Source organism: Pelodiscus sinensis, chromosome 30 (assembly GCF_052426305.1).
Source record: "Pelodiscus sinensis isolate ZL-2025 chromosome 30, ASM5242630v1, whole genome shotgun sequence".
Taxonomy (NCBI): domain Eukaryota; kingdom Metazoa; phylum Chordata; order Testudines; family Trionychidae; genus Pelodiscus; species Pelodiscus sinensis.
The window spans coordinates 8321966-8334750 of NC_143081.1; the positions used below are offsets into that span (position 1 = coordinate 8321966).

The 12785-nt window shown below is 58.2% G+C and overlaps 1 gene segment (V, D, J or C); it reads right to left on the bottom strand.

Annotated features, from left to right (window-relative positions):
- Positions 1-517: 517 nt before the first annotated feature.
- Positions 518-1669, bottom strand: LOC149521126 (Ig heavy chain V region 3-like). The segment is given in 2 exon segments: positions 518-1383; positions 1475-1669. Coding segments are annotated over 2 exon segments (402 nt in total).
- Positions 1670-12785: the final 11116 nt, after the last annotated feature.

Genomic DNA, 12785 nt, shown 5'->3' on the forward strand with positions numbered 1-12785 from the left:
TTTCTCTGCCGGGATCAGTCGCTGACACGGTTCGCACGGCCGGGCCTTTTCGTTTTCTGATAAGAGATATTCAAACGGAGCCGAACAGACAAGCTGGGGGCTGCAGGGAGGACCTGGCCGGCCGAGCCAGGGTCTCCTGTGAGCAGGAAGGGTCTTTAGCCAGCTCTTCCCGACCACCCCCGTGTGGAGGCCTTTTCACAGCCCTTGCAGACCCTCCCAACAGAGGACACAAAGCGATCCCGAACGGGAGTTCTCCAGGGCCCGCAGCCATCAAGCTGCCAGCAGCTCTGCGCACAGAGGCCCCCGCGGGTGGGAAAAGGCTTCGGCAGAGACTCTCTGCCGCCAGCCAGGGTCACAGGGTGTGCAGCGCCGGGGACACTTTTTTTGTCTCCACATTGGTCAGGTGTCTCTTCAACCAGGGTCACCAAACACCCGATTCCTTCGCAAAGACGCGCTAAATCCAAAGTCGGTCCCCTCCGGACTCCACCAGCTGCACCTGGAACCGGGCACCTGGGGACCGGAACGTTATGAATCAGGCTGAGATCAGCAGCGATAACAGACTGTTCCCGGGTCCCGTCTGTGCTTTTGAGGGGAGCAAATACCCCCCAGAGCTGCCACAGCGACAACTAAATGGACCCAAAGTTCCATTGTCCCTGGTCCGGCGGGGAAAGTTCTCAGGGGACTGGCTGGTAATTGCACAGACCCAGGGGCTGCGGATTGTCCCTGCGGGTGCAGCCTGGGCAGAGACAGGGACAGATTTAACCAGGAACCTCTCTCCCCTATTTACAGGGCCCGCTGCTTACACCGGACCTAAGCGCCTTCCCCCGAGGCTGAGAATTTCTGGCTGCAGGCTGAGGGCGGAATCAGCCCCTCCCTCTCTGTGTCGGGGCCCATCCAGGCTTCCCTATTAAATCCACGTGCGGAGCGATCGTATTAACAGACTGAACCCATCGAGTCTGCTGAAATCAGTAGGAGAAGCGTGAAATGAACCGGATCCCCTGGGTCTGTGCAGCGCGCCGCTGTTCGCTCACGGGCCGGCGGCGGGGTTTTTGCAGGGGGATGTCGCGCTGTGGTACTCTCTGGCACAGTGATAGCGGCCGGTGTCCTCGGGCCTCAGGCCGGTCATTTGCAGGTACAGCAGCTTGTTGGGGTTGTCCCTGGAGATGGTGAATCGGCCTTTCACGCTGTCGGCGTAGGACACGGAGCTCCCGTCATCGTAAATACGAGAGACCCACTCCAGCGTCTTCCCGGGGGGCTGCCGGAGCCAGTATATGGAGTAGCCGCCGAAGTTGAAGCCGGAGCCTTTGCAGGAGAGGAGCAGAGAGTCTCCGGGCCTCTTCACATCCCCTCCGGACTCCACCAGCCGCACCTGGGACCGGGCACCTGGGGGTAAAGAGCCGGTAGAAATATTAGCGCGGAAACAGAACATTTACATTGTGTTCTGCCTGCCCAGTGCATTTAGCGTAGGACCCACCTGCCAGGGCTGCCGCCAAGAGAACTACACGGAGCCAAAGTCCCATTTCTCCTGGGGCCGGAGGGGCAGTTTCTCAGGGGGCGGTGGCTGGGAGCTGCACAGCCCGGGCGGGGGCGGCTGGGGATGGTCGGTCCCACTGCAGTCTGGGCAGAGAAAGGGGGAGCTTTAAACAAGAGCCCGTCTCTCCTATTTGCATTTCCCTTCCTTATAAGCGTCTGAAACCCCTTCTCTGCCCGGGGCCAATGGGAAGCCTGGACCGGGCAGTCAGAGGGGGGCGGGGCGTTTGTCCAGGAGCCCTGATACCACTTGTCTGTAATAGAGAAACGAAGAACCAGCCCGTAGGCTCCGCCCCCTCCCTGGGTTCCAAAGCGCCGGGCACAGCGCATGCGCTGACAGGCCGGGGCCCGACTGGTTCCAAGGGGCTTCGGGACCCGCCCGAGACCAGACCCTTTGGCTGGAGACTGAGGCCGATGAGGATGCGGCTCTCGGGGCCTGCGGGGTCAGGGGTTTGCGGACACCGGTCTCCCGCTCTCGGGCCGCATTCGCCCCACAAGCAGGGGCGGGACGGAGTCGAGGTGCCCGGGAGCAGCGAGGCTGCGGGGCGGATTCGGGCCCCCACTTCACTGGGCTCCTTCGAGAATTCCTGTCTCAGCCACTAAATCTGCCCGGATCGCCTCGGCCATGGAGCGCGATGCAGGGTCCGCGTCACTGCCGGAAGCCAGACGCCCCATGGCGGGCCAGCGAGGGAGTTGGCTCTGGGGTGGGAACCAGTGTGAGAAGGGCCGGGCCGCCCTCGCTAGAGACAGGCCGGTCACCCCTAGGGACACTAAACTAAAATGAGCAGCCCCGGGCAGGAGCCCCCATGAGAGACCCCATCCCCGCTCCGCCCCAGGGACCCCTGACCCTTCACCAATGGGATCGGATCCCACCTGCGCAGGGGTCTCTCCCTGAGCTTTTCAATCCCGCTCCTCTGGCCTTTGGGTCCCACAACCGGCTTCGAGACCAGCCCTGGAAAGAGTCAAGTGAGGCGGGGCCGCAGCTCGGCTGTTTACCCTTGCGCAAAGAATTTCGCATTGTTGGTTGTGGGCCGCGAGCTGAGTCCCCCGCCCCATATCACACGAGCTCAGGGGGAGCGCCTGGATTGATGGGTCTGCTCGGAAATCCCAGCCCCCGCCCATCTCTCCAGCTGTTGCTGACGGGGGCCGTGTCTGCGCGGGGCCCAGCCCGCAGCGGGAGGTGACGCTGCCCGGGGGTTGCGGGGCTCCAGGCCCAGGGCAAAGGTTCCAGTCACAGAAGGTCCCGTGTCAAGGTTCCAAGAAGGTCTAGCACCGACCCCAGGAGCCTGTTGGGGGGGGGGGGGGATGGAAACGGAAACCGCGCGCTGCCCCTTCACTCCCACCTAGTAAAAATGCGGCGTCTGCTTCGCTCTCCCTGGACAGGTAAATTAGAGGCTGAGAGAGGCCGGAGAATCCCATGAGAATTTTCCCCTTTTTGGCAGGGTCCCCGCTGCGCTCTGTGTCTCTGTGTCTCTCCCGAAGCAGCAACAGGGGGCGGTGCCCGCAGCTGTCAGCGAGCGGAGCTGCAGGAAGACCTGGTTCTTGGGAGGGGGAAGCGGAGACGGTGACCCGGCTCTGGAAGGAGGAGCTGCAGTCTGTGAGCCGGGTGGAACCGCCCTGATATCCCAGCCACTGCAGCCCTGTCCCGGGAGCTGCCGCCCCTCAAGGCAGAGGGCTGAGAACGACAGTGAAAGGGGTTTGCTGTTCCCAGCCTCTCTCTGAACTCGGTTTCGTTTCCATACATGGAGCTTGGGCGCCCCCAGCGCCAAACGGCTTCGCTGCTCACTGCAGGGGGAGGTTTGTGTCTGGGCTCAGACCGGCTTCTGCTCACTGTGTCTCCCGCACAGTAATAGCGGGCGGTGTCCTCGGGCTTCAGGCCGGTCATTTGCAGGTGCAGCAGGTTGTTGGAGTTCTCTCTGGAGATGGTGAATCGGCCTTTCACCGCATCAAGGTAGTAAGTACTCCCACCGGTGCTGATATAAGCGACCCACTCCAGCCCCTTCCCGGGAGCCTGTCGGACCCAGCTCATGTAATAGCTGCTGAAGGTGAAGCCGGAGGCTTTGCAGGAGAGGCGCAGGGAGTCTCCGGGCTTCTTCACATCCCCTCCGGACTCCACCAGCTGCACCTGGGACCGGGCACCTGGAAACAAAGACGCGATACGAACATTAGTATCAAAGTAACAAACTATTCCTCCACCTCTCCAGCGTGTTTAGCTAGAAATTACCTGGCAAAGCTGCCACCACGAACACTAAATAGACGCAAAATTTCATTTTCGCCGTTGCAGGGGGCAAAGCTGGCTGGTACCTGCACAGACACCAGGGCTGCGGGGTGTCTCTTTGGGTGCAGCCTAGAGAGAGAGAGACACCGATTTAAGCAGGCCCCAACCACCACCATTTGCATATTCCCCTCCTTATCAGAGACACAAACGCCTTCCCTGAACGAACCGAGTCACTGCCATGCAGTCTCCGGCAGAAGGAATCTCCTCCCTCTCCCTGTGTGTTTGTGCAGCGTCTGGCACAGAGTGGGGCGTCCGGATGCGGCTTTCACAGCTCTAGGGATAAAATACCTTATGGCAGACTGTGAAGGCGCGTTGGAGTTTTCCAGTCTCCTGCACCCCCGTAGTGGCATGGACCGACTCCACCAGCCAGTAGAATAGAGGGAGTTTATTGCTTCTCCAGGATACAGCACAGCAAAGATGTAATCTGGTTACAGGGCAGGCCTGGGATGCCTCAGCCCCCCTAGAGATGGGGGAGACTGGGCCCTTAAATCCCAGCCCATTGCCTAGACTGCTTCCTCCATGATACCAGACAGAAACTAACTCAGTAACTTCCAGCCCTGCTCCCAAGCCAGGGGCTCCACTCCCCTTTCTTCCTATTGTTCCGCTCCCTGGGAGATAACTGGTTGGACAGGTTAGGGGCCCCCTTGCATAATGACTCATCTCCTGCCCTGCTTGGCCATGCTACAGACAGCAGCCAGTGGGGGTCATCCACAGCCCACCGCTCAGCATAGCAACCAGCAAGGTACCCCCACTACATCACATGGACCCTTTACAAAATGGACTTATGGGTATGAATAAACATAACTTTGAGCAAATTATTTCATATAACCCATCAATCTTCACGCTGGTTCTGTTTATCTTATTTTCGTGTGTGTATCACTCTTGTGTGTAAAATTAGACCTGTGGAGTGGGGAGTCCTTTGTGGGTGTTGAATGTGTGAATGAGAGGCATCCAGGGTGTTACCCTCAATGGCTTGATGGGAAAATGTTAAACAATCTCTTTTGTCCTTATGTCTGAGCAGTGGTAGGCAGGAAATGACCTTAAATCCTTAAAGAAGAACAGGCAAGCAGGGACCTTAGTCTTTTGGCTGGGCTGCACTGGAAGGAAGGGTCTGAAGATCTCAGGGTGGGGAGACAGCTCCAGTTTGGAGGGGCAGCTGGAAAAGAGGTTTTAGGGTGAGTTTGAATAAGTTCGTAGTGAGGTTTCCGGATAGAATTAGTTACGCATTTCTGTTTCTTGTGCTTGTCATCTCCTGCGGTCTGCCCGTTCTCACTCATCACCACAGAAATCCCCCTGCTTGTCCTTAAGCAAATCACTTTTCTTTTCTATCAAACTCAGTGTCAATACTTATTACCTGGGGGATCAACTGCTGTGTAGGTTCCCCCTTGCATTGCTAAAGGGGGATTACCTACACAATTCTATTGGGGGGTTGATCCCACTTGGGGAGTACTGTCCCAGTACTCCTCCTTGGACCTGAAGAGGTTCAGTGTCTGTACTGCTGGGGGGGGCAGGGATCTCACCTCAAGGTGTGCGTGGAAGAGGGAGGGTCCATGTTTGCTGAGACCGGGAGGTGCGAACATTTGTCCTCTCTGTGCAGATACGGTGGGAATTGTAGCTCCAGTCCTGGGAGTTCAAAGGGGTTTAATGCGATTCGATCCCGGGTCCCACAGATGGTCAGTTCGATCCTAGCTCCTAATGTTCCTGGACAATGAGGGTCCCGGGTCCTCTGGCCGCTGCCGCAGTAGTGTGGCTGGGACACCCGGGTCTTCACATTGCCCGGCTGCACTGCCGGCCCCTAGGCGCCCCCGGCAGAGTTCCGGCACCTGCCGCAGGCTGCAGAGCGGCTCTGTCCGGCTCGGGTGCACCCACTGGTCAGGGCTGGGTGTGATGGCGCGTTGGGGGTCCCCCATCTCCTGCACCCCCGTAATGGCACAAACAGACTCCACCAGACGGTAGAATACAGGTGGTTTATTGCTTCTCCACGATACAGCACAGATGTAATATAGTTACAGGAACTGGGGCTAAGAGGCCTTTTTGCCCACAGCGATGGCAAGTTAGGCTTTGGGCTGTCTCTGTCCAGCCCCTGGCTGGTTCTCTGGGGCACAGACGACCTGTTCCTTGGTCTCGCCTCGGAGTTGACTCCCTCCGTCGCTCAGCCGAGATCCAGTCTCTGCGCGATTCCCTTTCTCTCCGGGATTTCCGTTCACACCCGGACTGGTTCTCCGTGAACTCATCAGCCAGTCTCCCGGCCTCCTGGGGATTCTCTGGTCTCCGGTCCTTGAGCCACAGCCTCAGTTTGGGTGGGCAAGCTTCATAGAACTGCTCCATCAGGACCAGCTTCAGCAGCTCCTCTGCGGTCTGGGCTCCGACTCCAGACACCCACTTGCGGCAGTATTGCGCCAGGCGGGAGGCCAGATCCGCATAGGTCTCCCGTGGCCCTTTCTGTACCCCCCGGAACTTCTTCCTGTACATCTCGGGGGTCAGCCTGAACTTGTGCAGCAGGGCCTCCTTGACTCGGTTGTAATCCCCTGGCTGTAGGTCCTCCAGCTGACTGAGCACTCCGGCCACTTCCTGGCTCAGTGCAGGGACGAGCTCCTGCAGCCAGTCGGCTGGGGGAACCCATTGCAGTCCACAGGCCCTCTCAAAGGAGCTGAGGAACCCGTCTAGGTCGCCCATGTCCTTCAATTGGGCCACCACGAGCCTCTCCAAGCATCTGGCTGTCCAGGGATCCTGGGGCCCATCCGCACTTGGTGCAGCCGGTGCCCCGCCGGTTCTCCGCTCTGCCATGGCCAGCTCATGCTGTCGCTGCCTCTCTCGGTCCTGGCAGTCCCTTTCTCGATCTTGGTGCTCCTTCTCTCGGTCCTGGTGGTTCCTCTCTCGGTCCTCTGCTTCCAATTCCTTTATCTGCAGCTGGATTTCCAGCCTCCGCAGCTCTGCTGGGCTGGCCCCTGCCCTAGATGGGCTACGGCTTGCAGGCCTCCCAGGAGATGCTGTCTCACCTCTCCGGTGGGTTCCAGCGCTCCTCCCCCTCTCTGAGCCTGACACACTCTCGGGGGGGGGGGTCTGGCTGCTTCCGCTGGGGACAAGATTCTGGCCCTGTGGCTGGTCATTCTCTTCCAGCTGGGCAATCAGCTGGGCCTTGGTTGCTTTCCACACAGGCAAGCCCCTCTCTCTGCTCAGCCCCACCAGCTCTGCCTTCAAGAGTTGGGCATAGGCCATGTGCCCGCTGGTCCCCTCGGTGCAGACTCACCAGTCTAGTGCTGCAGCGCCCCACGATTCCCAGGAACCGCTTCGCTTTGTCTCCAGCATGCCTGGCTCCAGGGCTCTTGCTTCTATGGCGCCTTGTCGCTCGCCGCTGGAAGCTCCGTCCACGGGGTGCAGTGCATCCCACTTCTGACACCAGTGTGACGGCACGTTGGGGGTCCCCCATCTCCTGCACCCCCGTAATGGCACAAATAGACTCCACCAGCCGGTAGAATACAGGTGGTTTATTGCTTCTCCACAATACAGCATAGCACAGATGTAATATAGTTACAGGAACTGGGGCTAAGAGGCCTCAGTGCCCCCCTTGAGATAGGGGAATCCCAGCCCCCTCCCCAGTTCCTGCTCCCCTGCTTTCCAGCCAGGAACTAACTCCCCCTCTCCCAGCCCTGCCCCCAGCCAGGGGCAGCATCCCACCTTCCTTTGTTCCTCTCCCTGGGGGGTGGCTGGTCAAACCGGTTGAGAGCCCCTCTTTGCATAGTGACTCATGGCCTGTCCTTCTGGGCTGCGGTACCCACGGCAGCCAGTGGGGGTTAGCAAGTTCCCCCCCCACTACGTCACACCGGGGCACGAGGGTCCCTGAGCAGCTCAAGGACGACTGGGAAGATGAGTCCCCAGACACACTGAGAAAGCAGAGCCGGGGGGAGTCCACGGCAGCAACCACTGCAGCACTTATACCTCTGGGAGCGAGGAGGAAGAGGGGATTCGGTCTGCAAAGGGGGCGGGCTGGGAGCGGAGTGGGGCGAGCCAGGCTGGGAATCGAAGGAGGGAGCTGAGCTCTGGCGGTAGAGCCTGGCACAGGGCTGCAGGGAGCTCTGGCCGAGGCGGAGGAGGAATCAGGCTGGGAAGGGCAAAGAACGGAGGGCTGGGGACTGGGGTAGGCAGGGCCGCTGGAAGAAAGGAGCCGAGCTGGGCACAGAACCCCTCCGGGCAGAGTTAGATGGGGTGTAGCTGGGACCAGACAGAAAAAAGAGCCAGACTGAGCACAGAGCTGCTGGGGGGAGGGGAAGGAGGAAGGAGATTGGGGGGTAACCTCCAGGCAAGTGGGGGGTGGGGCTGTGACCGACCAGAGGTCCTCTCACAGAGGGGTGGCCCTCAGGGTTTCTTTCAGTGGGGCCAGGACAGGCTTGTGGCTCCCCCCACCCAGGGCCCATTGATGTGTTGTCCGGGGACCCGGAATTCCTGTGAGGGCATCAGGCAAACATCTGTGTTGGTAGGGAGGCCCGAGGAGCTGGGAAACTGATGGGCCTTTTCCGCATGGATTGGACCCTCAGAGGCCCTGGGGGAGTTTTGAAGGCCGGTCCGGAGCATCAGTGCCCGGTGCCCAGCTAACTGCAGAAATATTCAACCCCCAGCGACCCGGGCGCTGCTTTTCCTTTTCCTGTTTTCTCCCCTCACCCTGCGGCTGAGGCGGACGTGGGGATATTGGGCCTTCGCAGCCAGGCACCTTGGGAAATCCAGGTTCGAGTTATTGAATCTCCAACCACCGATCCTTGTATCTGGCTCTTCCGAGCTCCGCGTTGTTACTGGGGTGCCTCATACGGGCAGCGCTGAAACAGGAATAGTCAGAAAGTCCCGAATTTTATGGGCACAGGATCATAATTGTATTTACAGACATGAAGCCTGATGAGGGATGTTGTGTTTACACTGTAGATGTAGATCCCGATGCTAAGCCTGGCGCGGGATTCCCTGTGGAAGTGCTGCCCCCGCGCGGCGCAGGGGAGAACGATTCTGCCGCTGGAGTTTTTGTATCAGCCTGTCGGGATTCCCCTCGCTGTGACTCTCGCACAGTAATAGCGGGCGGTGTCCTCGGGCTTCAGGCCGGTCAGTTGCAGGTGCAGGAGGCTGCTGGGGTCATCTCTGGAAACGGTGAATCGTCCCTTTACCGAGTCACTGTAGTCTGTGCTCGAGCCGTAAACGCCGACGACCCACTCCAGCCCCTTCCCGGGAGCCTGCCGGACCCAGCCCATGTAGTAGCTAGTGAAGGTGAAGCCGGAGGCTTTGCAGGAGAGGCGCAGAGAGTCTCCGGGCTTCTTCACATCCCCTCCGGACTCCACCAGCTGCACCTGGGACCGGGCACCTGGGAACACAGACAAGTTATCAGTATTGGTATCAACAACAACGTATCCTCGCAAGGGAAAATTAATATCTTCCTGCCCTTATTCAGAGGAAGAAAATACCTTCCCAACCTGCTACAGTGAAACACAGAAGGAGCAAAAGTTTCATGTTTCCTGGTGCTGGCGGGGAAATTTCTCAGGAGACTGACTGGTCACTTCACAACCTGAATGGGGTTGCGGATTGTCTCTGCAGCCTGGGCAGAGGGCAGGACAAATTTAAACAAGATGCTGCCTCCCTCATTTGCATACCGCTCCGTTTAAAGAGCCCCGCCCTACCCCTGCCAGTGATGGGCTTGACTCGCTCTGGGGCTCCGGGTGCAGGAGTCAGACAGACCCGGCCCGGGTGTCTGCAGCGCCCGGCACTGGGCGCTCCGATGTTCCTGACACTTTCAGAGTCCAGGGGGGAATGAATCCTGAGGTGACTGAATTGAGAGACTGGCTGTTGTCACGTGATATGGGAGCCAATGGCCTGGTTCCCAAAGCCCTTTGGGGAGCGCATCGATCTATGTACGGACGGGGGGTTCTTCTCTGGGCTGGTCCGTCCCTTTGTAGCAACAGCGCCACCTGCTGAGAAACACGCGGCACTTTCACTGCAGGAGATTTTACTAGATACGGGGGAGCGATTCCCGTGGCTTGTGCTGCTTCTGTCTCTGACCTGCCCCGGGGCAGGGAGCCAAAGAGCTGTGGGGCTCTCCCGAGCGCAGCGCAGAGCCCTGCAACTCTGCCCACGGGCTCTGGAGGCTTCTTCTCTAGAGGATGCACAGGGCATGCAGGACTCAGCCCTGCCACTCCCAGCTTGGGCCTCAGCATTCATGGCTTGGGAGGTGGGAGGGGGAAGGGACTGGGCCTTCAGCAGGATGTGTGTGTGCTGGAGATTCAGGGGGCCGCCACAGATAAGGGCTTCAGTCGGGAAGGGGATGCTGGGGTTTCAGGATCCACCATGGATTACGGCGGCACCCTAGAGAAGTGCTGGAAATTCAGGGCTTGCACCCGGTTCCGGGCTTCAGCCTGGGGGAACGGGAGGATGCTGGGAATTCAGCATAGAAAGTGCTACCAGGGATCAACATTTCAGCCCCGCTTAAGGTGCCAGGATTTGGGGCTTCAGCACCGCAGGCTGAAAGGTCTGACAACTGCCACCCCTGAGGAACCCTGATTTAGCGTGCACATTGGCATGGGGGACACAAACCTCTGACCCGCCCACACACCCTGACCCCTCTACCACGCAGAGGCTGCCTTGTCTCCTACTGGCTGCCTGTGGTTCTGCCTCTGCACCCTTCCTGAGAGCGCCCCCTGCTGGCTCTGCCTGTCGCATTCCCCTGAATGTATCCCTGCCGCACGATAGTTGGGCTCCTGGTAGCTACATATTTTGGGAACCTGAATCCTAACCACTTCTTGTGGGATTTAGGCTCCAACATTTCAGCTGCGGTTTGTGTCGCTGTGCCCCGAGCACAGAAATACTTGGAGGAGTCATCGGCTCGCAGTCTGCCCAGCTGCAGACAGGCCGTGCTTATGGAGCTGTCCCTGGTGATCGTGACTCGCTCCTGTAAAGTCTGGGCATAGCTGGTGCCACCACTATTGGTACTGATGAATCTTACTCGCTCCGGGCCTTTCCCGGGAGCCTGCAGGACCCAGATGATGCCAATACTGGCAAAGGGGTAGCCGGAGGTTTGACATTTCAGCTTTGACAGGCTTCTTGATTTCTGCCCCAGATTGGATCAGCGGGACGTGAGAGCTGACCCCTGTCAATGAATAACAATAAAGAAAGAAACATGGTTAATTTCTCTCCTTCCCTCCTCTTCTCAGGCTTATCCAAGTCCTTCCGTTGCTGCCCCGTCACAGAATTGTCTGAACTGTCTTGTGGATTCAGGAATGGACCCGCACACCACCCCACAGAGGTGGGGAAGTGCTGATTTTACTGATAGAAACTGAGTGACACAAAGTTTCAGGCTTGGATTTGCTCAGCATGCCCAAAGGATTTTGACACCTGGCTCTCAGTAAAGCCAACAAGAATTTTGCTTCCAGAGCCCTTAGGCAACTTTTCATGTTAATTGACTGGCTCGAGCGACAGTGAAAGCAACAGGATTCAAACAGCGAATCTGTCTCTAGCTCTCTTTCCTAAGTACATACTGTCTCTGTCCCTCTGGGCAAAGTGTCTGCCACCTCCCCAGTCCTCAGTCCGGCAGGTCAAGGGCCCAACTCCCTCTGTCCCAGCGGCAGGAGAAGAAGGGTTTACCTGTCCGTCTCTCCCCCCCCCCCCAAGGAGTGTGACGTGCGCTGAGAATATTTTTGGGGTAACAGGCTCCACCCACTCAGAGTGGAGGAAAGGCTGGCACGAGGAATGTGTAAAGGCCAGAAGTAAATCCTGGGTCACCTGGGAATTAATTCTAAGCCGCAAAAGGCACTAGCAGCCTTGTGGACCAGTGACTGTAGGTTCAAACTTCAAAACCAGTGACTGTAGGTTCAAGCTTCACCTAGATTAAGAGCAGGATAATCTCTCTGTATGTGAAATTGATTTTGGAACGTAGTAAGTGCTCCATCCACCTGTGTTGTCTTGCTGCGGAGGTGCGTACTAGCCGATGTGCAGGCAAGAGAGTAAAAAGATTAAGGCCCTGTCTGAGAACGGGGGTTGGAGTCGAGGTCTCTTCTTTCCTATGATGTGAATGTGCCCCCAGAAAAGTCACCTCCAGAGAGCAGCGTGGTCTGTTAGATAGGATACTGCACTGAGCCGGAACATCATGCGAGTGTTTGGGGAGGGGGGAGTGGAGACAGCAGGACTCTCAATAGATGCATTCAGGTCTGTGATTAAAAGTCTGTTTTTTCCTATGGCCCGCTGTGAAATTAGTCCTGGGGGGAAATGTGACATTGATGCTGGTGTGGTTCTTTGCTCTCCTGTGTAACCACTGGGCTCACACTGAGGTGCGGGCCTTGAGAGCTGCCAAGAAGTAACTCTTCAGACAGTTGCTGAGAAAGTTTTGTGGCCGGGAACAGTCCAGTCCTCGTGACTTCCACGCAGTGATGGGGGGCAGAGTGCATGTGTCTCCCAGCGAGGAAGGGGAGAAGGGATGGTTTCAGGCTGCCTGGTCAGGCAAGGGGAACGGATTTCTGCGGCACTGCAGCTGCTCTAAGACGCAGAGGAAGTGGGAGACGTTGCAGACTGAACACACTGAAGCTCTGGCGAGAACCCGGCGCGCGGACTGTCCGCATCCGGCCAGCTGGGACTATCGCTACAAACCGCAACTGAAGGTTTTTGTCTGAGCTCCGCCCGGCTTCCTCTCACTGTGTGTCTGGCACAGTAATAGCGGGCGGTGTCCTCGGGCTTCAGGCCGGTCATTTGCAGGTGCAGCAGGTTGTTGGGATTGTCCCTGGAGATGGTGAAGCGGCCTTTCACTGAGTCAGCGTAATAGATAGTGGTGACATCAATGTAGGCGACCCATTCCAGACCTTTCCCCGAAGCCTGCCGGACCCAGCTCATCTGATGGCTGCTGAAGGTGTATCCGGAACCTTTGCAGGAGAGGCGCAGAGAGTCTCCGGGCTTCTTCACATCCCCTCCGGACTCCACCAGCTGCACCTGGGACCGGGCACCTGCGAATAAAGGGATG